Source organism: Notamacropus eugenii, chromosome 3 (assembly GCF_028372415.1).
Source record: "Notamacropus eugenii isolate mMacEug1 chromosome 3, mMacEug1.pri_v2, whole genome shotgun sequence".
Lineage (NCBI taxonomy): Eukaryota > Metazoa > Chordata > Mammalia > Diprotodontia > Macropodidae > Notamacropus > Notamacropus eugenii.
In genome coordinates, this window is record NC_092874.1 from 58191282 (window position 1) to 58217135 (window position 25854).

General features: G+C 40.7%; 2 protein-coding genes and 1 long non-coding RNA gene across 4 annotated transcripts in view; 1 reads left to right on the plus strand and 2 right to left on the minus strand.

The window, feature by feature from the left end:
* Window positions 1-14264, minus strand: part of HACD1 (3-hydroxyacyl-CoA dehydratase 1) — a 31512-nt gene extending 17248 nt beyond the window's left edge. The window contains exons 1-3 of one of the 2 annotated variants that reach the window (XM_072651636.1): window positions 13927-14264; window positions 392-509; window positions 173-191 (exon numbers count right to left, since the gene is read on the minus strand). In XM_072651636.1, the coding sequence (XP_072507737.1) occupies window positions 173-191; window positions 392-509; window positions 13927-14063 (274 nt within the window). In that variant the 5' untranslated portion in view covers window positions 14064-14264. The remainder of the gene's footprint in view (window positions 1-172; window positions 192-391; window positions 510-13926) is intronic. The other variant, XM_072651635.1, reaches the window with a different exon arrangement.
* Window positions 14265-18591: 4327 nt separating this feature from the next.
* On the minus strand, window positions 18592-23530 carry LOC140532773 (uncharacterized). Its single transcript, XR_011976659.1, has 2 exons — window positions 22018-23530; window positions 18592-19676 (listed from the first exon to the last, which is right to left on the minus strand). It is a non-coding gene; the product is annotated as an uncharacterized lncRNA (long non-coding RNA).
* Window positions 23414-25854, plus strand: part of STAM (signal transducing adaptor molecule) — a 49236-nt gene continuing 46795 nt past the window's right edge. Inside the window, exon 1 of the mRNA XM_072651634.1 lies at window positions 23414-23967. Within this exon, the coding sequence (XP_072507735.1) occupies window positions 23928-23967 (40 nt within the window). The 5' untranslated portion in view covers window positions 23414-23927. The remainder of the gene's footprint in view (window positions 23968-25854) is intronic.

Below are 25854 nucleotides of genomic sequence, written 5' to 3' on the forward strand. Positions count from 1 at the left end.
TAAGTTCAAATCCCAGCTTTATCACTTACTGCCTGACTGATTGTGGGCAAGGCATTTAACCTCTTTAGGCTTCCATTTTCTCAAGGTTGAAATAAGGGAGTAGGATAGGACGACCTTGAAAGTCCCTTCCGGTTCTGAGTCTAAAAAAGTACAAATAAAAGCAGGAACTTACCAATCATACAGTGGACTATCTGTAAGGAAATGGAGAAAAGATGCAATTACATAACTTGAAATTTGTTTTGAATCTGCAACATAAAAAGTGACAAAGTTACACTAAAAAATGAGAGGTTAGGTTTTAACAGCATAATAAAATCTGATTTTCTAATCAAATGAATTTTCATACAAATAAAACAAAGAGAAATCAAGTAAGACATAGAGATTAAAAGTTTACCTCCAGCAATGCAAACGTTTGGAAAAATTTGAGTGTCTTCTGAATACTTTTGTATAAACCCTTGTGTGTTCCTTTCTCCATATAAAATCGCACCATGGCAACAGCTAGTACCAGCCACCTAGATTAAATAAAATGTATTATGAGATACGGCTAAATTAGCACAACTGAATTTTCTCCAACAACGCAAACACATAAACATTCAAATGCTTAATGCTTATGTGGCATTAAGACGTGAGACAACCTGATCTGGAGAGTCACAGGAGTATCACATGTGGAGTCAGGCAAATCGGAATCCCACTTTTGGCACTTAACTTTTACAGGCTTCAGTTTTTTTATCAGTAAAATAGGGATAGTAATGAGGAAAGTATTTTGGGAAAATCTTAAAAGTTTTATAACAACTCATTTTTCTTTTATTATTTAGAATTAGAGCATTTTGTTCAAATGAAATGACATGCAAAATACTTAGCTTACATTTTTTTATTATTTAGAGTTCAAATTAGAGCATTTTGTTCATTTTGTTTTCATTTTGTTCAAATGAAATAAGATATGAAATGTACTCTGTAAAACCTTAAAGAAATATATGAATGTGAATTAACATTATTGGTTATTTTTGCTATGTGTTTGTTCCTCTTTAAAAACTTCTGCTGGGAATATGGATCATTGATATATATTTCAGAACCTCGATGAGTTGAACAGGATACACAAAAGAACAATAAACAATCATTTATTATGTCCCATATATACTAGGCACTGTGCTGGGAATACAACGATGGGATAATGACATGTAAGTAATTTATTAAGTAAATTATTTAAGGTAATACAAACTATGTACAAAGTAAAAACAATATAATTGGGGGGGGAAGGGAACGTTGGCAGCTGCAGGGAATCAGGAGAGATCTAATGGAGAAGTGACAGTTGACTTGAGCTTTCGGGGGACTTAGAGATTCTACCAGATAGTGATTAAGAGAAAGTGCTTTCTATGCTTGGAGTGGAGAGGGGGAAGTGAGGGAAGGCATGGAGATAGAAGACAGATGTAAGAGGAAAATATAAGCAAGATGAAGACAGAAGAAGAAGAAGCATGCCGGCTTGGTTGAAGGAAGGTAACGTATAATAAGCTCAGAATAAAGTTTGGAGCCAGATTGTGAAGGACTTTAAATGCCAAATAAGCAGAAGAGTTTGCATTTCATCCTACAAGCAATAGGAAGACTCTGGAGCTTTTTGAGTAGGGGACTGACAACGGCTAGGGCTGGATGTATATATCTTGGAGTTATGTGCATCATGAAATGAAAATTGAACTTATGGTAACTGATGAGATTTCCAAAAGAAAGTACAGTTATCTCTTCCACATTTCGATTTTCCCCATCCAGGTTTTGCTATCTCGCTGGTCAGCATTTCAAATTAAATAGGAATTGGGGGTGGGGAGGGAGTTTTGAGGAAGTTGCAGATGACAAGAAAAAGTGTAGAAACTGAGAAATGCAAAAAAAAATATTTATAGTGTTGTATAACATAGCCTATGACCAAATACTTAATCTACTTCATCTAGACTTCTTCTCTGGTAAGAAGGGAGAGCCAAAAAATTTTATGTGGATTTTCCAGATTTCAAGGGCACTACGCCCCTAACCCCCAGATGTGGAAGGGATGACTATGGCACAGAGGGCCCTAGACAAGGCCTTGGGGTACACATACATGCAGGGGGCTAAGACATGCATGATGATCCACAAAGGAGATCTTAGAAGAAACAGTTGGAGAGATAGGAGGGGACCCAAGAAAGATTGGTATCATGAAAACCCATGAAGGACCAAGATGGTGATTAACCTTGTTAAATACTACACAGAGTTAAAGAATGAGGAGGACATAGAAAGAGTCTGTGGATTTGGCAATTAAGAGTCCACTGGTGACTTCAGAGAAAGTTTCAATTGAGTAATGAATCTGAAGTCAGAGAGCAGGAAATAAAGAAGTGAATGAGAACTGGGACAGCCTTTTCTTTTTCTTTGTTTTCTTTGGTTCTGTTACTTTATTACTTGTAAAACCCTGAGTAAGCGATCAATCAACAAACACTAAGTGCCTACTATGTGTCAGACACTGGGCTATGCTAGAGACACACACAAAAAAATTCTTTGCATTCAAGAAACTCATAGGCAATAAATAGGCAGCTATTTCTCTGACTGTGAAAAGCAGAGGGGAATTTAGGATTATAGCTTGTAAGTAGGGGAGAGCTAAATCAAGCAGTTTTGAGAACTGAGGAAACCAGAGGATGTTTTTTGGCAGCAGGGAAAGAGAAAGTAGACTAACTACACCAAAATCCAAAATTAGGTCTGTATTTGATAAACTCAGGAAATCAACTGAGACAAAAGGCCTTTAACACATGTATATGACGCATATGATTTTTATATACAAAATCTGTAATGGTGAAGAAAAAAGATTTAAAACTATATTGGAAAAGTCAGAGTACAGTACAAAATGTAAGGTATTGAATGAAAATAATTAATTTATAGTTTAGTGCTCACTCAAAAGTCAAATGCTATGCCATGTGTCAGGAAATCTCATTAGACCTTTGCTTTCAAGGACTTTTATTTTAGGAAAAGATAAATTCTTAGAACAATTTTGGGGGGGTATTTATGGTTTGTTTTTTTTTTTACCACTAAATCAATTTGTTAATCAGAAAATTAATTGATTTTGGGAATGAAATATCATAAGCTTATGGCATATTGGATGGAGAACTTCGATCCTTGATCCTTGAGCCAAGATCTGGATCCCAAGACACATCCTAGATATATGACCCTAAGTAAGTTACTTAAAATTCCTTGCTAAAGTAACTCTAAATGCAAAGGAGGTGCTGATCTGCTTGGGTAGGAGAGTTCTCTAGCTAAGGAAATCATCCTTTCAGTTTCTCTCGTATCATCCCACTAAATGTTTGCCTGGAGTAATTAAGCTCTTAAATGTTTGTGAAAAAGGAACTGACTCATTCAGGGGGAATACTAAACTCAAATTGAAATTGTCTTTAATATATTTCCCTAGTAGCTATACAGTCCTTTTACATTTTCCCAATAGTATTTGTCTCTTCTATCTCTTTTCAGCCTTCCAACATCCAAATGAAGAAAAGATGAAAACATGCGGCCCAAGGAGATTGTGACTTTCTCATTGCCTCACAGAAAGCAGAGCTGGGATCAGAATTCAGCTATCACTTCCAATTCCCCTAAGCCTTCTGGGAAAACCATATTTCTTTCAGAAAGAATCACATTCCAGTAGAATGTAAGCCCTTGAGGGCAGAGACTGGTTCATTTTTGTCTTAGTATCCCAGGGACAGCACAGCACAGCACCTAACACACAGTAGATGCTTAAATAAAAGCTTGTTGAATTGACTTAGCAACTGGCCACACCTACCACTGGTTTACCAAGGTAAGTTTTTTTAATCACCTTTCAGTTTGATTCTAGGATTATCCTGTCCTATGAAACATAGTCTTAAAACCATCTTTCTTTACAGAAAATATATTTTTAAAAAATTAGGCCAATGACTTCACAAATTTTAGTTCAAGAATGAGAATGTTTTTTACTTGGAACAATTACACATGTCACCTTTAGGGAGGGTGTTAATTTGAACAGGAAATCTGAAATTATATTTGCTGTTGCTTTCAGAAAACCAAAAGCAGCAACCAATATTACATTAGGCACAGCCCCAGAATCCAACCTATATTTAACAAAAGTGTGTTTTTCTGGTGTGATGTTCCAATCACCTTGCAGAGAAATGTTATTTACAACTCTAATGAAAGTTTTTGAGCTAGAGGGGCTGAGAACTGGATAACCCAGTTGTCTTCAGTGACTTAAAATACAATTCTCTTTCTTATTGTGCATGCTAACCATGGATATAGCATTCTCTTATGTGGCACAGGGCCTCATTTCTGCATTTCCTTTCTTTTTAAGATCTTCTTTGGGCATGTCTCTTCCCTCCCTAAGCCTTTATTTCTTCAACTGTAAAATGAAGGCACTGGGGGACAGTTAAGCAAATTGTAGCATATGAATGTAATGGCCTAAGAGGGCTGGTGAACGTGAGTTCAGAGAAAATGGGAAAGTGCTTCTAAGTGTTGAACAAAGAAACCAGGGAGGAAAAACCAAATACACTGTGGCTATAACAAAGTAAATAAAGACATTAAAAGGCAGCAAATCTCAGGTCAGATACACTGGGAGATTACCATAATGAAACTTATCAGAATTAAAGCACACCAGTTTTTGCTATTAACAATATGAACTACACAAGTGGTAGGTGTCACATACTGTCATAATTGTGGTATTAAGTGGTTTTATCTCTGTTTGGGTGTTTGCTTCAAAATAAAAATGTATCAACATAAAGAAAGAAAAGGAAACGTATTGGGTCAGTTTCCTAAAGCCCTTTCCAGCTCTCAACATTTTGTGATCTAACCATCTATGATCTCCTCTGGTTAATTCATTCCCCACTCCCATCCCTCCTCCCCAATCTTTTCTTTCTTTTTATTAGAGGCACCCTCATTTACTTGCTTTCTAGAGTAAATGACTTTACTGTCTGTGTCTATCAAGATGATCTATTCCCAAACTGCATTCATGCTTCTTCTTCCTCTCCCAATTCAGTCTTTGATCCAGAATCATCCAGCAGCCCTAGGCTGCATAACTGGCTCAAGCCAATCGATTGTTTCACTTTCCCCCTTCCCTTTGTGCCCTTTGGTTGAGGACTTAGCTTTCAAAAATCTCATTCTTTTCTCTTTGTCTCCCCTTCTTCTCTCGGTTCCCCCACTTTGCAGGACTAGTTTGGAATCAGGATGCTTAAGTGAACAGTAAATTGTCATCAATATCTAAAGCCTCAGGCCCTGCAACCATGAGAAATAATGCTGTCTCCTTTTTGTTTTCTTTGCTAGGAGATCTGATGCCTAGCAGATAAAGAATGAAGCATTAGTTGTGTCTTCTCTCTCTTTCTCCCACTATCACTGCCTGATAGCAATGGTACTTCATAATTAATTTTTCATATCTGGCAGCCTTTAATGTTTGTGCAGAAATTCACCCACATCTCAGGCGTTAACTCAAAGCAGTTATTTATGAAGTCACATCTGAGGCTCCAGACTCTCAACAGACAAATGGCCTTATCTTAAACGGTAAGATCTCCACCAGAGATAACTTGAAAGCTCTCATTCTGGCCTGTTTGGCTATTTAGTGTCCTGAGGATAACTCATATCTGCACTCAAATCAATACAAAATTTTATCTTTTAAATAGAACCTCTCACTTTTCCTGACGGAGAGGTGATGGACTAAACATACAAAAGGCTCTACACGTTTCCAGACAGGCCTTTGAGGTTATGTTTTGTTTGACTATGCATATGTGTTAGTCAATTTCACAAAACAGGTAAGGTGTATAGTTTTCCAGTTATCAGACCTATACATGTGGGAAGTCTCTTGGTTGCCCCGAGAATGCTATCCAGGTGTTGCCAATTACCCCAGTAAATGTGATTGTTGGAGAACCCACAGGAATAGGATTTGGATTACAGGCAGTTGAGCCTAAACTTTTGAATGGCCCATGTGCCCCATTGGGTCACTCAGATTCCATCACTTGCAACCAAAAAGACTGATGAGAATGAACTCCTAGTGGTGAAACCATTCCCCCTCTTCTAGGTTAAACTGAGGTATTTTATCTATCAGGGCTGAAAAATTCCCTTATTATTGTGTCTTCTCTGGCCTATTATAATTTGTACAACTTCCCTGACTTGTATTTATGATTTAGTTTGGATAAATGAGTGCAGAGGGGTGAAGCAAATGAGTGTTAGTCTAGACCCAGAGGTGGGGAACCTGTGGCCCTCTAAATCCTCGAGTGTGGTCCTTTGACTGAATCCAAATTTCACAGGAAAAAAAAATCCCCTTAATAAAAGCATTGTTTCTGTGAAGTTTGGATTCAGTCAAAAGGCCTCACTTGAGGGTCTAGAGGGCTCATGTGCTGAGAGGCCCCAGGTTCCCCACCCCTGGTTTAGACCCTTAAGAGTCATCAGGTACAGAGCTTTTCTAGCTGAACTCATTGCACTCCAGGAGTGGAGATAGTTGATGAGTGGGAGAGGAATACAGTTCTATCCTAGAATTCCTTTAAAGAGACTAAAGGAGAGAATGCTCAGCCTCAGTGGTCCTGGAAGGAGCAGCCACTGAGCCCTTCAGCTCACTTAAAAGTGATTGGCCAGACTTCAGATAACATCTATGCATACCGCCTGCAAGCTGTGTCCTTATATTTGGAGAGACAGAGAATACATGTTATCTTACAGTTAAGGGCTTCATTTTTTCTTGCTTGCTTTTTTTTCAATTGGAAGGTGAGTGGGAAGAAAAGAGGAACTAGGGATGCATTAGCTAAGGAAAAAAGAAAAAGAAAAAAAGAGAATCACAGAAGCAGTTAAAAAAATAACTTAGAAGAAAACAGAAAGAAGGCCAAAGAAAGAACAGAGCAGGACAGATTTAAAAGTTACATGTTGAACTTATTACATCTTTAAAAAGAAAAGCATGCTGTACATATTTGATCCTCAGTTTCATGTACAACCCTAACTTTATGTTCCACAATTGTATATGGAAATGCATGTTTTATTTATTGAGTTCAGAATTTTTTAAAATTAAAAATAATGATTTTTAATAACTAGAATCATATACTGTACTTGGCATATCCCATAGTGCAGCAGCTAGATGCTGTAGTAGATGAGTGTCATACCTAGAGTCAGGAAAACTCATCTTTCTGAGTTCAAATCCAGATTCAGATACTCATTAGCTGTGTGACCCTGGGCAAGTCACTTAACGTAGTTTGCCTCAATTTCCTCATCTGTCAAGTGAGCTAGAGTGGGAAATGACAAAGCAAAGAGCTGGCTATGTGGAATCTGGAATGATTATTTAGGATTTATCAGTTATTTAGGACATCAATCCAGAAGCAAGAGCACTCTCTTTATAATACTTTGTGAATTGTAGCCTTTCAGTTTTACAGGAGTGGTATTCTTATTGTCCTGCTGAAACCCATCCCCATAGTACATATAAAGATTCAATAATAATTGATAAATGTACAAATACATTTTGAATCATTAATACTTCTAAAATTTTTAACTGAGTTTTTTGCTTTAAGAGACCTAAGTAAGAAATAATGGACGGAGATAATGTTATTTTTTTTTCTGTTTCACAGATGGCTAACAAGAAGTTAAGTGATGCCTCTGGTCACATAGTTAATAAATGTCAATATCAAAGTTTGAAAGGTACGTAGCCTTCTGACCCCTTCCTAGGTCAGAACATGTTCTTTCCATAGTGATACCTTTCAGTATCAATATGCATTCATTTTTCTTTATACTTTGACCTGAAATAGGAAAGAAAAAAAAATCTTCATAGGTAAGCACTTTGTTTTTAAAAGAAAAATGGTCCATGCAAAGTATTGGTTTATTATACTCTGTCCTTGTGAAAAAGTAATCAATGTTAAATCTTGGAGCAGGAAGCTTAAATTTCATTGGATATTGGTCCTAGACTGTTGGTAGAAAGAAATTTGTTAACACCGTAAGTTACCTGGGGAAAAAATGCCTAAGTTACATATATATCTCTTTGAGTTATACTTAAGTATTTTTTCCTTCTAAAATTTTGCAAAAGTATTCAGTTCATTCCTTCTTTAAAGAAAAAACATTTCAGCTGACCCTACAACATCTTCTGCCCAAACTCTCTAAGAAGCACAGAGTTGAAAAGAGACCACAGAAGTCATTTAGACCAACCTGAAACAATACAGGGAATCTCTTCTGTGATAGATTTACATTGGGTAATCTTCCTCAGGAAATGGTTTTTGTCAATGTCTGTTTCTTTATCCATTTCCCATTTTCCCAAGCTAACTTGTTTAATAGGTTAGATTGGCATCGCCATGGATGCATTCATGCATTATTTTCTCATTTTTTTCATTTTTAATTTTTGTTCTAACAATTCAGTAGTCTAACTGTACAAATCTGACTGATTTTGAAATTATTCTCACATCATTAATCATTTATTTCCTGCCTATTAAAATAAAGTTCATTTGGGGAGTGTATTGTTCATTGTCGTGTCTAGTACCTCCCAACTCTCTTCTTAAAGAAAGTAATTATCAAAATAATAAATAAAAAAAAAAGAAAGTAATTATCATATGCAGGCATGAAGCTTCTTTATAGTCTTTAGGATTAGGTCTCTTTTACTTATTAATCCTGAGGTTTATTTTCCAACGTATTTTTCACCATCCTTCCCTAGTGTATTTTATTATATTGAAACAATGGAGGATTTGAGAATATTTTGATTTAAAAAGGAGGTCATAATTGTGTTTTCTATAGAATTTCTATACTCTCTCACCTGTATGCAACATATATTAGTGATAAACTGAAATTATCTTCATGGCTGCCTTTCCTGTAAATGCTCACCATGAGCACTGAAAAATGAGATGACTATTAATCCCCTGAAATGATGTTTCTTGTTGCATGATAATATCAACTCTGTCAACCCTTCATTATTTACCTCTTCAAGGAAATCCTACAAACCATCCTTCATTTAACTATTTTTTGTCTTCTTGTCTCATTTATAAGTGGCAGTCAATACTGGTATGATTCAGTTTCTTTACTGACTGACTCATTAAAGGAAGTATAGTATAAAGAAGTATAAAGCATAAAAAAATGAATGCATATTGATACTGAAAGGCATCATGTTCAAGAACATCAACATGTTCTGACCTAGGAAGGGATCAGAAGGCTATGTACCATTCATTATCATTGGACAAGATATTACATTTAGAGTACCAGAAGTAATTAACATTCATAGCAGGTCTAAACACTGTGTCGTTCTTAGCATCCCTGACCCTGTCACTGCACAAGTAGGAGGGAGCTCCTCGGCTCAAGGGCTATTTTGTAGTATTGTTTCATGGACTGCTGCTATGACCAAAATATTCATCACTAAGTGGCAGATCTACAGGTAATGAGCTTCTCTGTATTTAGCCTTTTTGATCTTTAAGAAGCAGACTGAGGCTGCTGCCAGGATTGTCCTCAAAGCTTTTCAAGAATGATAGAAATTGCCAAGGTTTGGGCTTTACTGTCAGAGCCTTTGAGAATCTAGGGAGCCTTGACTTCACAATGAGGCACCAGTACAGGGCTTGGTATTTTTCTTTTTTAGGTTTTATCTTTTGAGATTCAGCCTATCATCCCAGATTTCAAGATTTGTTCAAGATCTTCCTTTTGCTGCCACATCCCTTGAACATGGAATCTAACGCAATGATTAGATGAATGAATGGATGGATTAAAATGCATTTACGGAGTTCTTACTATTTGCCAGGCATTGTATCAAGTGCTGGGGATGCAAAAACAAACAGCAAGGTGATCCCTGCTTTCAAGGAGCTAACATTGTACTGGAGGAAGACAACATATAACAAAGAGGTAGAGTTGGAAAGGAAGAGGTTAAGGTATATATGTAGGGGCATGATTTAAAAATGGCCAGAAGTGGTGTGTGGCCCAGCTCTAGGAAAGATAAGGTTAAAGTTCTTGTGTCAAAGCCCAGGGCTGTAGAAGAAGTTTTCCAAGTTGGTGATGGGAGAACGAAGAGGGCCAGAGTATTAGCAGAATAACTGGGAAACAACTTCTGTGTTAAAGTTGAAAGCACACCCTTCCTTCCAGTCCTATGTGTCCTGGTGCTACTCATGCTAATTTCTCAGAGTCTTTATTTTCCTCATCTTTTGTGAAGGGGTTGGACAAGATGACCTTTTAAGGTCCCTTCTACCTCCAAATGGAATTACTCCTATTATTTCTAGATGGTATAATGGATATAGCACTAGATATAGAGTCAGAAAGACCTGAGTTCAAATTTGGACTCAGACACTTATTAGACTGTGTGACTCTGGCCAGTCACTTAACTTGTTTGCCTTAGTTTCCTCAACTGTAAAATGAGGATGATAATAGCACCTACCTAGAAGGGTTGTTGTGAGGATCAAATGAGATAATATTTGTAAAGAACTAACACAGTACCTGGCATATATATTACTCCTTTCTCTTCACACATTCCCTTCCATCCTCCAACAACTGGGCTTCTTCTACTACTACTCCACTGAAAACTTTCTCAAAAGTTAAATTAACTCATGTCTTGCCAAATCCAATGTTTTCTTCTTTTCTCTCCTTCACCTCTCTTTTGTAATACTGGTCTTCAAACTCTCTCTCCTTCTTTCCTTTTTTTCTAACTGATATTGTACTTTCTGGTTCTCCTCTTGCATTTTTCAACTACTCCTTTTGTTTTCTCTACTCTCCATCTATTTCTTTTCTCTACCCACATTCCCTTATCTCCTTTTTATGGTTCTATCACCTGTACTGGATAACTTTGAAACATCCGAAGCTGCTGTTTTGGTAGAAAGAATAGTAGACATGAGGTCAGAAGATTTGGAATCAAATCCCAACCATGTAACTTATTAGCTGTGACACTGAGTAGATCACCTAACCTCCTAAGGTCTCAGTTTCCTTATTTGTAAAATGAGGATGTTGGACTGCTTCATTTCTGAGGTCAAAGGAATGGAACTTTATATCTGAAAGGGATCTACAGTTCAAACCTCCTCATTTTACAAATGAAGAAACCCAGGCTTAGGGGATTGTAATTTGTCCAAGGTTACAAAGGTTATAAATGGCAGAGCCAAGATTCCAATCCAGGTCCCTTGCCAGCACATTTCCCATTGTTATCCCCCATAGTCACACAGCTAGATGTCAAGATTGGGATTTGAATTCAGGTCTCTGACTCCAAGTCTCCTGTAGAATTAGAAGACTGGACTAGGTGACCTCTAAGGTTTCCTGAAGCTATATATCTATATATAGCTATAAATCTATATATATCTATGATTTTACAGATAGATATAGATATGTATTTTCTATAGAGGGCTTAATGAACTGAATAGTAATAAAATATATATCATATATACATTACTAATTATTCACCAATACCATGTGCTAAACAGAAAGAAATATTGGGGGGGTTGACTCTATATACATATATATGTATATAAATATACATATATTTATGAAACTCATATATTGCCTATTTAAGCTAAATGAATAATCTGAAAAGATTTCTAGAATACTGTTTCGGATTTGCTAACCAAAATTCTGACCTTAGGTTTTTTGTGGTTCTAACATTCCCTAATACTATCTATCACTCAATATAATTATAAACATTGTTTAAGTGCCTATATGGCATTTCCACTATGGCATCTTTCTATCACCTTGAAGTCAATGCTTTCGCAGTAGAAAGAACACTAGACTAGGAGTTAGAAGCCCTGAGTTCTACTCCTAGTCATCCTGTGACTAGTGTTCCAGCTTTGTACAAGTTACTTTGAGCCTCACTTTCCTCATTTCCCTAAAATGAGGGAGCTGAATTATAAAGGATATTCCAAAAGTCTCTTGATTTTACCTTAAGACTTAAAACCACATATGACTTTTGGGACCCCCTCTATAATTTAGATTTTTTCCAATTCACTTTTTAAGGTTATTTAATTGTATATTGTCCAGTCAACTAGGGTAAGAATCCTATGTTTAAAAATATTTTCTTTTCTTCTTTTTAAATAGTCAACCTGTCAACAAGTCTCATTTTGTTTCTCATTTTGAAAATGCTCCTCTGATGTCATTCTTCTCACTTACCTCTGCTAACACCCCAGGCCAGGCTCTAATCACTTGACACTTGGATTACACCAGCCTCTCAGCTGTTTTCCTGATTTTTGTCCTCCAACTCTCTTTTAATACCACTAATCTTCCTAAAATACAGCTTTACTCCTGTTCAGAGAACAGAGGCTCCTATGGCCTACCATTAGTCCAAATTCCTTTGCCTGACCTTCAAGCCAATTCTAGAACAAGGTCCCCCACCCTCAACCCATGCAAACTTGTTTCCCACTGTTCTCAGACATACACTGTCCATTCTAGTCAGGCTGGTTTTTTCACTGCCCCTTAATACATACCCTGGTCATTTCCACTTTGAGTCTTTTTTCACAGGCTATTCTTTCCACATGGAATGTCATCCTTCCTTGGTTTTTGTTATCTATACCCTACCTTCAAAATACAGCTTAAGTCCCATTTCCACTCCCTCCCCATTATATTAGCCCACATTAATCTCTGTCTTCTTTGAACTCTTACTGTTCAAGTAGGTATCACATAATTTAACATTTAATTGATGTAAAACGGTTTCTTTCATTTGTTTCCTAAAATTGTACACTACTCCTGGGTAGGACATGTTTTTTGTATTCCTAATGTGCGCTCTGCCTCCCGTCAGTCTAGAGTTCCATAAACTCTTTTCCTTAGGTTAAAATTTTGCAAATAGTATTTTCTGTAGAGGGTTTAATGAACTGAATAGCAATAAAATATATATCATATCTTTACTACTAATCGTTCACCAATACCTCCTGCTAAACAGAAATATTGGGGGTTGACTAAAATAAAATAGAAAGGCAATGTGGTTTGGAAATGGGACAGCATTTCCCTAACAACTTTAGAAAAGTTCTTTAAAAAGGGAGACTTGAAATTCTCTGAAGTGGGATCCCTAGCATAAGCTTAAGTAGTAAGATATATCTGACGCCCGAAATAAAAGGGAGTGGCCACAATGCTAGATTAGTTAAATGCCCAGAAAACACTGAATCTAAGTAACTGAGCTTGAATAAAAGCTTTGGAATTGAAAGGATAATTATTTCTAACACTTGTGAGATAAAAGCAGGTCTTCATTGGTTCTTCCCATTTCCAGAATTTCTGCATTGGATAATAAGTCAGGGAGGGCTTCTTTTTTCCTTCTGGTTGTTAGAACAAGAATGGACCAGACAGTCTCGGGAGTCAAACGAGGGAAGGAGGATATGGAGGGGGCCGGGCGGCGGCAAGAGGCTACAAGCATTTCTTTAAATTGAGCCTCGAGAAGCAGCGGACCGTCGGTGTGTGTGCGTGTGTGTGTGCGTGTGTGTGAGTGTGTGTGTAAGTGTGTATGTGTGTGTGTGTGTGTGAGTGGGATAGTGTGTGCCTCTCTCCCCCCGCCCCCCTAGGTCGTCCCCCGCATTCCTATGCCAGTCTATACTTAACCTCCCTCGCGGTCCGCCCGGCAGAGCGCACTGACGCGCCCGCCGCTCCAACGCCCGGCACCGTATTAGGCAATGCCCCGCGAGGCTGGGACCTTATCTCCCCCCTCCTCGCTTTCATTCAACCGCTCGGCGGCTCCCTCCAGCTCTCGCTCCCCTCCCCCCGGTGCTCCCCTCCCCCGATGGGCTCCCTCACCCGGGTCCCAGCTGCTTCCAGCAGCCGGTTCCCCAGCGGCAGAGGGCCCTCCCCCCAGCTGCTCCCTCTCGCCCGCGAGGGCAGCTGCCAGAAAGAGGGGCCACCATTCCGTCCCCAAACCCCGTCACCGCCCATTCAGCCCTGCTCACCCCAGGAGGCCCAGAGCCGGAGCGCCCCAGGACTCGACCTCTCCACCGCCCTCCGCCAGGCTCTGGCTAGGGCTAAAGGGAGCTGTCCCGGGAGGGCGCCGGGAGTGCCAGGAGGATATCTGCCTGCCCGGCCACAACTTACCCTGCTGTCATGGCGATGTTGTAGAACGTGAGCCAGAAGGTGGCCAGTAAGCCCAGGCGCCTCTTCTTGACCGTCTCTTTCTCCTCGCCCGCTTCGGAGGAAGCCCCGTTGCCGCCTTCGTCCTCGCTGGACGCCATGGTGGCCGCACACCCCTGCGGGGAAGAGGAGGAGGAGGAAGAGGAGAAACGGAGCGGGCAGGGCAGAGCAGAATGGAAGCGGCGCTGACAGCGGGGAAGGCGACCCAGACTCTAGCCCCACGTGTCTGGACCAGGGGGCTCGGAGGCCCGCGGCCAGCGCCTCTCACACCGCGAGGGAGGAGCAGAGCTGACGCCCCCAGCTCTGTCTCCACCCCCCTCGGGAATCGGGCAGCGGCTGCCGGGGCCACGGCTCCGCACACGTCGGGGCACACCCCCACCCTAATGGTGGAGTTGTGGGATTGAGGGGTGCCGTGCGTTTCGTTTTCTATGGATTGTGGAGTCCATAAATTACAGATCCGAGAAAAAAAAAACTTGGCTAGCCGGGGACAGCTCCTGGTAATTACATGGGCACCTTTTGTCCCACCAAAAGATGCTGAGGCTCACTTGTATGCTGCCCTGCATGGGGCAGCCTACATTCTCTTGGGGAAGTCTTCGTGCCGATTGTCCAGTGGACCCCGTGGGGTGGATATCTACTTTCAGTAGACTCGAAGCTCCTTGAGGACAGGGGCTTTGTTTGGAAGTCTGTATCCTTATTACCTAGCACAGTGCCTGATACATAGTAGGTATTTAATAAATGTTTGATGTCTATCGTTACTTAGACTACAGGTACCAAATCTACCGGAGACCTAGTAAAAGTTGTGTGAAAATGATGACAGTAAATATTCATTCCCAGTTTTTGCTCATTTTCCTGCCACCCCCTCGAATTTTAACCAAACTGGTTGAAGTACAGCGTGTAGGAGGGAAAGTGGAAAGGAGACTGAGAACCCTGGTTTCCCAGATAGAATGTGGGACAAAGGGACAGAATGATTAGAGCATGGATTGGCAACTTACAGAACTGGTGTAAATACTGGGAACAAAAGAGAAAGGCTGAAAGTACACTGAAGATTTTGAAGACGGTTTACTGTTAAGAATAGGATTTCAACTAGATCTCCAACACTGTCAACGCTTAGATTCTGCATAGCATTTGAGTGTCAAAGGGGTGAAGGAAAGACTAACTGTCGGTATGAGGATTTAGGAGTGCCTACTGCCTGACATTTCTTTTCGGTAAGGCACATTTTGCTTAGGCTTCTGCTTTGCAAAAAAAGCCAAAAAACTTTTGTGAAATCACCTGAAGGGAGAGAGAGAGACCACTTCAAATCAGTCTTCAATTTAGGGCTTTATAGGGCATTCCTGGAAGCCCCCTCCTCCCCCATTTGCTGACTCAGCTGTCTATCAATATCACTTGCAACTCAGCCAGAGAGTGACATTGCAGGGGGTGGGGGAGGGTGGGGGGAAACCGGGTAAGGTTTCCTCCTACATTTGCTTCCAAAATCATGAGAGTAAATTGTTGTAACAGGACTTAGATAAGTCAGCTGATATTGGAATTCCACTGTTCTTCGCCACATACACCTTTTAAATTTTTCCTTTAATTTCTATTCCATTTCTGTGCTAGTGTATATAATTTTCATTTCCCTATCCTTGCCTCTTTCTCCTCACCCTTCCACCAGTGTCTTCCTATGCTAGTGGAAATTTTGTGCACCGTTTTCACTCAAGTCTGGCACTACAGGCACCTCCTGTCTGGTTTAGTAAAACGTCAGTCAAACCTTCTTTGGGTCAGTTTTTACAATAAAAAGTCTTTAAATAGAGCAACAAGTGCAGAAATCACTTTTCCACAGTAGTGTAATAATGTTAAATCTTCAGAGCAAACTTTCCAAGATACATAGCATTTCCTCAATTATTATCCGACTATTTAGAAAGCTGTCTTCATCATTTCTTGCCCTGACTACTATAATAGCCTTCTAACTGGTCTCCTTGCCTTAAGTCTTTCCTTACTATAGTCCATCCTTCAGTCAGTTGCAAATTTGATTTTTCTTACTCTTAGGTGTGTCCATGTCACCTCTCCCTTCTCATTGAGCTCAAGGCTTCCTCTCCAGAATCAAACTTAGACTCGACTCTTTGAGATTTAAAGTTCTTTATAACCTGATCCTTTCTTGACTTTCTAGTCTTGTCATACCCTCCTCTCCTCTGGGCAGTCTATAATCTAGCTAAAAGGGAATATTTAATATTCCTTGCACAGGATACTTTATCTCCCCATTGTATTTCTGCACTAGCTGCCCCCCCTGCCTGAAATCCTCTGCCCTCTTGCCTTTGTCTCTCAGACATCGAGGCTTCCTTCAAGACAAGCTCAAATCCCACCTTCTGCAGGAGGTGGCCTTTCTATTCTCCCCTAAGTACTAGTGACTTCCCCTCTCAGACTATATTCCATTTTTTTCCCTGTATATATCCTATATATACCTAATTTCTTGTTGTTCTGTTGTGTGACTCTTCATGACACCATTGAGTGTTTTCTTGGCAAATACAGTGGAGTGATTTGCCATTTTCTTCTCCAGCTCATTATACTGATGAGGAACTGAGGGAAACGGTTAAATGGCTTGCCCAGGGTCACACAGCTGGAAGTGTCGGAGGCAGGATTTGAACTTAGGAAGCTGAACCTTCCTGACACCAGGCCTTGCACTCTATCCATTTGCCATCTAGCTGCCCTAATTATTTACATGTAATTTCCCCCTTTGAGAGCAGGGCCTACTTTTCCCCCTTTCTTTATATCCCCAGTGCTCAGCACAACACTGAGAGTGCCTACTGTTCCTCTTGCTCCTTTGCATTTACCTAATATCTATACTTTATACCATATTTTCTCTTCTGCTTTGCTTATATCTCCTTTCCCCAAACACTCCCCTATCCTACTGATTCTCATCAAGAAAGCAAGGTAACTTCTTAGACTAATTCTTCAAAAGGTCATTATTCTGGTGGCAGACTCTCCATGAATACAGACATTGTCTATTCTAGGCACATATTCAAAGCTTTGTAGGATATGTTAAAGCTTATGTTGTGTCTGAACTCATTATCTTCCTCAAACCCATTCCTCTTCCTAACTTCTCTATTTGAGAAGTGCTATCATCGGTCCAGTCACCCAGGTGTGAAGCCTTGGTCATTCTTGACTCCTCACTTTCTTAGCCCACATCCAACTGGCTGCCAGGTCTCATCTCTTGTAGCTCCTATCTCTTTCTTTCCACCCATGGGCCCACCACATCATTTTAGGCCTTCTGTTATGTTTTCCTGGTGCTACACTGGAATTAGTAAAATAGAATTCAAACTTCTTGAGGGGAGGGATGGTCTTACTTTCGTTTTTGAATTCCCACTGACTAGAACAGTACAAATAAAATAGGTCCTTAATACTTATTGACTGACATTTAAAGTTCTTCACAATTTTCTGGATTATTACATATTTTCCCCTTCAAACACTCATTGTCCCAGCCAAACTGACCTGTTTTTCCTCATAAACATTACTTCGAAAATTTTTAACAGCACAGACATTCATGCCTGGAATATAATTCCTTTGCCTCATCCCTTTAAAACTCAGTTCAAGTGCCACCTCCTGTATGAAGCTTTTCCTAATCCGCTTAGCTACTGATGTCTCCTATCCACATAAAAAATCTGTATCTCCATACACATACACACACACATATATATCATACTTTATATTCACACTTGATACATAGGTACCAATAAACTTTGTATCTATGTATATGTATTTCTCCCTCTGATACAATATTCATCCTTTGAAGTTTGGAAGTTTTATTTTTGCCTTTGCATGCCTAGAATTTAGCACAATAGATGACAAATAGTATATACAAAATAAGTACTTGATTATTTGTGGTCAAAATCTTTGAAAACCCACATTCACCTATACAGTGTGATAAAACAGTGGAATACAATTTTAGTGGAGGAAGACAGGGTATATGCCAGTGGTATAACAGAATTTTTAAAGTGCTATTATTATAAAATCAACACACACAACTTCCCTAGTTCACTCTGAAATGTTAACATTTATTTTTATGATTAGTTCTGTTCATATTGAAATGAACCCTACTTCTCATAAGGTACCTTTTAAAAACACATTGAGGGGTAAACACCTATTCAATGCCACATATAAAAATCCATGTTTCATTTATTCAGTTATTTACTGAGTACATAACACTGCAGTAGGCATGAAGGGAGATATAAAGGAGTATAAATCAAGATATTCTTTCTCTATGAACTTGCAGTCTAGTGAAAAGTTAAATATTGAAACAAAATAAATACAAAGTTAAGTGCCGAAATGAAAGGCATAGAATTAAACAATCAGTACTGTATTTCAGAAAACAGAGACGACTATTACAGTCAGGAAAATACTTTTGAAGGAAGTAAAACTTGTGTGAGGCATTGATAATTGATGAGATTTAGATAGGCAGAGAAGACAGGGAGAGGTATTCCAGTTAAGAAGGAATGAACAAAAGCCTGGAATAAAGATTGAGCATGTGGTGTTCAGGGTCAGGGAGGGAATTCCTGACTGGTTGGAAACGAGGGTTGGTGATATGGAAAAGTGAGATAAAATTGGAGGGGTAAATTAGGGCCAGAGCATGGAGAGTATTTCATACCAGACTCAGGAGACTGAGCTTTATTTTATCTTTATTTTGGGGCAGGAAAATGATATAATAAAATCCATATTGTAGAAAAAGATGAATCTAGCAGGGTAAAGGATAGATCTGATCCCATTAAAATACACATTTATATAGGATCCAGCATAGCAGTTTAAATAGTAAATTCTCTCAATGCATTTAAAACAGTTTCACTCATTTAAAAATGAATTTTTAGAAACTTTTTAGAGTACTTCATGTAAAATGAAGACTGCTTATATTTTGTAACATAAAGGAAACTTATCACTGTAGTACTTTGCATGTTATATAAAATCCATTTTATGTTCATTATGCATTTCACACTAACAAATTTTTATGCTTATAGCTCACATTTATGTAGCACCTTAATATTTACAAAGCAATTACCTCCCAACAACCCTACGATATAATAGGAAGATCAAGCATTTTGTTGTCATTGCTCAGTTGCCTGTTGTGTCCAACTCGTTGTGACCTCATCTGGGGTTTTCTTGGCAAAGATCCTGGAGTGGTTTGTCATTTCCTTCTCTAGCTCATTTTACAGATGAGGAAACTGAGGCAAATACGGTGAAGGGACTTGGCCAGAGTCACACAGCTAGTAAGCGTCTGAGGCTAGATTTGAATTCAGGAAGATGAGTCTTCCTGACACTCTATCCATTTAGATATTAGGATCATTAGCATAATAAACACCTTTTCTCTATTTTTCCCCAGGGACAGATGGAGTGTTCACGGAGGATTGGCACCTCTGGTTTGAGCTTGCCAGCCCTTCTCAGGACTGTTCATGGACCTTTGTGTCCACCTGTTTCTCAGTTCGGCAGACAGGCTAAACCAGGTTGAGGGTAACCGATGGGCCTCAAACCTCTGGGTGAATTAGGGGGGTGTCTACCCCAAGCCTGAGAAGAGTTCTTCCAGGAGAATGGGCAGATGAGAACCATTTGTTCCAGTGCCTATGAAGGGGGTTGAAACAGGTGGAGTGGAGTGCTTAGAGCTTGGTCAAACATTGAGAATGCCAAGGACGGACGCTGTATCCTGGGTCACTGCCAGTTGTTTTGACTTTTGTCTTGCACACCGGATTTCAATGACTCTGGAAGAGAAAGTAAAGCTGAAGACTTTGGGCAACTCTGGCTCACTTAAATCCAGTTCAGGAACAAGTCAAAACATCATCCTGTAATGTTAGTGGTCCTTTTCCTAAATCGAAGGACTAACTACATTTCTCTCCTGAAAGAGCAATTAGTATTCTTACGTAAAAGAAAAATGATAAACTCTTAATCTTATGAGTTTTTATATTTATTTTTCTAAACCTTCCAAATAGCAAGGTATTCTGACATGTGTATTCATGTGCCTCATTCTGATTTTCAGAGGGTGGAAAAACTTTTTCTCATTCAGATATGACTGTATTACATTTTCAATATAAGATCTTATAAGTATTTAATATGCATGTTTAAGCAAGTATTTAAGTGATTATTGAATAAATGGTTTGCATAGTAGATCTATTAGGAGGCACTACTGTAAATCTACAGGTTTAGAGGGGCCTCCTTATCTAATCTGACCCCTTATTTTACAGATGAAGTAACTGAGGCCCGAAGTCAGGATCTTCCCAAAGTTATATCAACAGTTAAGTGACAGTTGAAATTTCCAGTGTTAGAAAGTGGTTCAAGCAGTACAATGAACACTTATGACAGGGATTGCACATTTTCTGTTTTTGATGTCATTCATATTTTAACCAAGAACACCTAGGTCATTTTCTGCTTGTTTCCTTTGGTAGAGATTATTTTAGTTTGTGCCATTTCTGAGCAAAATCTCTCAGCTAGTATTATGGGAAAGTGGAATTTTACACTGGTTTCTACAATCAAATATATGCCTACTTACATAAATTTGAAGCCTGTATAATACTTACATTCATACATTCTCATACTCACATATATTCCATGTAGTATTAAAAGGCAGCATATTTTGACTATTGAAAAAGGAGTTAACATATGAACTCAGTAATAGATACCACATAGATTTTATCAGATTACCTTTTGGAAACTTTGGATGACAATAATATTATAATTATTCTGAATTCTCTAGATTTGCATTTAAATAATTCTGAACTTTTGTATGTGTAGTTCAAGATTCTTAATAATAAAATAAAAGGTATATTAATTTTTATAAATAAATTAACCTTCTAGGAAATAGATAATGGTTAACAAAATGAATATTCTTTAGTGCTTGATTTACAAAGCTACCAAGTCCTACTTAACTTATACCCATGATGATCAAGGCTTAAACAATCTGGTCACCAGATCCTTGCTGGCAACTGAAGAGTTCTCTCTCATTATTTTGGTATGAAACCAGACCAGATGTTTTTTTCTAAGTGCTTGGCTTTTTCATAAAGCCATTTTGGCCCAAGAGCTGTGTATATAGCAATTACCTGAGCAATTAGAGTAGCTTTGTTTGGAAAGAACTCCCTAATCAGCTTCCAATCCCATCAACTGTAACACTTAGGGAGAATTTTGTGGCTTTGACAACACATGTGAGACCATGGGAAGCAGGGCTGCCATGGTAAGAGGAGCCAAACATTTGTGCTGAATACTCTACATTTTTTCAAGCATTGATAATAGCTGGCTATGTTTCTTTTGCTAAGCTTTACAATGTTTGTAAGCAAAATTTAAAAAAAAGCACAAATCTTCATTGAATATTTATGAACCTGGATAAACAGAATCTGAAATACACGGGGGAGGCAGGAGATAAAAAGCTAAGATAGTTACACAAGGTAAATTTCTTCAGCAGGGACTGTTTCATGTTTGAATGGACACCTTCAGTACCTAGCAGGATACCTCGAACATAGTACTTAAATGTTTGTTGATTAATAGATCCTTCAACTGGGAGAATTTACAGTGAAGTGATGTATCTTTTTATATGTCCTTTGTATTCCTACAAGAGAATGTAAGGTTTGCCAGGGCAATTTGATTTTTGATTTTCCATTCTTATTGTTTAATACAATGCCTTGACTAAAGGTTCAGTGTTCATTGAAAAAAATCAAACAACCAGATCACATTATTACATGGAAGGGTACTGGGTTCAAAGTTTCAGTCTCTGCCACTTAACAACCATAATGACCAATTGAAAGTCACTTAGCTCTTTAGATTGGTTTTTTATTTTTCAGATGAACAAAATTTTAAATATAGTATATGAATGCATACTATTGTGCTATATATATATGTATATATATACATATATATATACACACATATATATATACTAGCTATACTACTGTGCTATAAGAAATAAAGAGATGGTTTCAGAGAGACCTAGGATGACTGGTATAAACTGATGCTGAGTGAAGTAAGCAGAACCAGAAAAGTTTATGCTGTTAACATCAACATTTGAAAAAAAATGAACTCTAAGACTTCAGAATTCTGATCAATGAAATAACTAACCATGATTCTAGAGTCATGATGATGGATGAATGCTGCCCATCTCATGACACACAGATGAATTAAGAGGCCAAAAGAGAAACAGTTTAAGATCTGGCCGACATAGTCATTTGTTTCGCTTATCTGTGCTTATATGACAACCAGGGTTCTGGTTTTGTTTTGTTTTTTTCCTTCCAGCGGGTGAGGGAAGGTGAGAGCAAAAATATAATTGATTCCATAACATTTAAAAAATGAGATATGGTTGGAGTAGTTGATTTCTGAGTCATCTTCCAATTCTAAATCTATGACCTTGTACACTGAAGAGTCATAAAAAGTGATACGTGAGCCAATGGAGGTGGGGTGGGAGAGGAAATTTTCCACATTGGTTGATTCCTAGTGTTCTTTAAAAAAACAACAAACAAAAGAACACCCTCAAAATTATTTGAGTAGAACCATGGAGTGGAGATTTTTCTGTAAGTGTGTGAAACTGCATTTTTTCTTGGCTTAAGAGCTTCACTAGCTCAATATTAGTTCTAGTGAGGGGTGACATATTCTTCTGAGGATAACTTTGGTAGCTGCCATGGAGTGAAAACCACATTTTGTACTGCTCCCTTTACCCTAAGAACATTTCAGTGCCTTCATGACCAACCCTCCGGATGGGAGCATCAACTTCTGATAACGGAAATGGAGGACACTGTCTAGAACTGACACAGTATTGGTATGCATTCTTCTCTCCCCCTTCCAGCCCCCCAGGTGTCTTTTCTGGGATGTGGGGGTGAGGTTTTCAAGAGCATAGCAGCCACGAAGGAAGATCCCCAGCCACGTGGTTCTAATAGATCGTTCCCCACCAAAGCTTCCTCTAAGAACCTCACTGATTCAGCTACGAACTCCCCTGTGGGGTGACAGACTAGAGCTGTGCGGGTGTTGGCAGCGTGGTGCACTGTGGGACCAACGCACAGAACCGGCCGGGTCCGTCACACCCCAGGGGTCCAGCTTGGCCTCTCGGACGCATCGCTTGGGCCTCCCTCGGCCCCGGGCCCTCTTGTTTCCCCACAAAGGGAATAAACGCCCCAAACGCGCGGGTTTGGAGAGCGATCCTCAAAGGGCTCTGCAAACTCAAAGAGCTACCGACAGGCTGACCTAAGAAGCCTGGATGCTCGCAGCCAACGTCCGAGCTGGGGGCTCTTGGCAGCCCCTTTTCACAAACAAGGAAACTGAGGCAGGCAGCCTAGGGCCACCCTGCCGGTTAGCGTTGGGAGCTGGAGGTGAATTCTGGTAACAAGACTTCTTAACAACCCGAGTTGGCGCGTGGGTAGGCCCCGGGGCGGGGGCTCGCTCTGCCCCCGCAGGGCCACGAGCCTCTGGGCACGCCTCCCGGGCCCCGCGGCGAGGGAAGGAGGCCTGGGTCGCCCGGCGTGCCGTTCCTTCCCCGGGGTGGCGAGAGTTCCCGGACTTGTCCGGACTCAGGATGCAGGCCCGAGGCCCGGCCAGTGCCGGCCTGCTTCTCCCGAGTCTCCTCAGTCCGCTGGGATTCTTCCAGCGCGGGCCGGCTTGCCGCAGCGCGCCTGAAGGACCTCGTCCTCCCGGGAGCCGGGTCGCGCTACGTGCGAGCCGGGGCCAAAGAAGGACATGCGGGGTTGCGTTCACGGTCAAGGCTGATTGTTTAGAAACGGGATGGAAGCGTCGGTCGGTTGGTTTATCCGGCTGGGGCTGAGAGCAGGCGTCGCGGAGGCAGCCCCGCTTCCCGGCATGCCCCGCGGCCGAGGCCCCCTGCTCCCTCCTCCCCTCCTCGCTTCTCTCCGCCCCGCGCCTCCCCTCTGGGCCGTCGCCGCCGCCGTCGCTGCGGTCGCCGTCGCCGGGGGAGAGCCGAGGAGGGAGCGGAGGCACTCGCCGTGTCCGGGCGTCTCCGAGGAGACGCCGCCGCCGCCGCGGAGATGCCTCTCTTCGCCACCAACCCCTTCGACCAGGATGTGGGTAAGGGTCTCCGAGGCGGCTCCGGGACCCCCAGCGCCAGGCCCTGGGCCCCGGCCTCCGGCCCCAGCAGCTGTCAGCGGGCCCCGGGCTGGGCGGGGGGCGGCGGCCCATGCTCACCGCCCCAGGCCTGGCGCGCTCTGCGGAGCCGCTCCGGGCTGCGGGAAGAGCCCCCTGGAGGCTCGGAAGTTGGAATCTGGGCCTCGGACGGTGCTCCCGTAATGTCTCTCCTGTATCGATCATCTCCAGTGGAACTTGTCTGGACCCGAGAGCGCCTCGAGAGCAGGACCTAGAATGCTGTCTTTGTGTTCCCTGCGCTTAGCACCATGACTGGCAGAGCAGAGGCGCCTCATAAATGCTTATCGACGAGGCGCGTTGGATCCCAGTGTCCTCAGGCTTTGTCCTTTATGGAGCGCCTACTGTGTGCCAAGCATGTGCGAAAGACAGCCCCGACATCCAGGAGCTCGTAGTTAGTGGATTGGGGGAGACATCACGTAAACTAAGGCGTACGAAGCAAACCAAGTACAGGACGAAGCCATCCCCGAACGTTTATTAAACACCTGCTGTGTGTCAGGATCGTCCCTTTGGTGGGGCGGGGTTGCAATCCCAAATAAGCTATATACACTCCAAAGGGGAAATAATTAAAAGAGGGAGGGCGCTAGAATTTAGGGGAGTTGGGGAAGGCTTCCTGTAGAAGGTGAGATTTTATTTGGGATTTAAAGGAAGCCATGGAAATCAGTAGTCTTAGCAGAGGAAGGACACCAATCTAGGCCTGGGGGGCAGCCAGAGAAAATATAAAGTGTTTCATAAAAGCCAGATTAGAGGAAGGAAGATTGAATTTGGGAGTCAGGAATTAGATTGAAAGCTTCTTGGGGTAGGGCAATTTTTTTTTTGGCCTCTTTTTGTATCCCAGTGCCTTAGTGCAGTACCGGGCACATAGTGATCCATTAATAAATATTGATTGGTTGATTGATTGTGACCTGTGTCAGTTTGACCATGGTTAATCACTTTACCTTGGCCTGTTTCCTTTTCTGTCAAACAGAGATTCTCTTATTGAGGGAAAGAATTAACATTAAAGAAAGGCTTCTTGCAGAAGGTGGGATTTTAACTGGAGCTTCAGGAAAGACAAGGCAGAGAAGCAGAAAAAAGAGACCATTCTTGGCATAGGGAGCCAGCCTGTGAAATACAGAGGTTCTGGAAATAATAATACCGAGCATTTATATGATGTGCAAAGGTTTACATAACACTTTACAAAAATTATTTCATTTTATCCTCATGATAACCGGAAGCAAGGTAGAGGCTGTTACTACCCTCCTTTTACATATGACAGAACTGAGGCACAGAGAGGTTAAATTACTTGCCTGTGATGACATAGGTAAGGAGTGTCTAAAGAAAGATGCAAACTTAGCATTGTTTTAAGAACTGCCAGGAATTCTGAGTCACTGGATTGTAGAATATGTAGATCTGAGTAAGGTATAAGAAAACTGGAAAGGTAGGATGAGCCTTTTTTATGAAAAGCTTTAAAAGCCAAAAGGAGGATTTTATATCTCCTCCAGAAGGCCATAGGGAGGTCACTGAAGGGAAGTAACATTGTTAGACCAAGGAAGCACTTTGCAAACTTCAAGTGCCATAAAAGTGTCGGTTAATTTGTTGCTGTTTTACTGCACAAGAGCTCAAATCTGATAGAGGGCCTTTGGAAGGGATGATAAGAGGAATAAGGGAGGAGAGCTAGTAGTTTTGGGTTTGAGTCCAAACCTTGGAAGGAAGATAGAAAGACTGCATCTTCTGTGGGAGAGTTTGGTAATCTTGCCTTTCTGAGGATAGAGACCAAGATCAACAGAAAGGTGCCGGTTTTTGTGTTACTGTGTAGATGGATGTTTCATTGGTAAT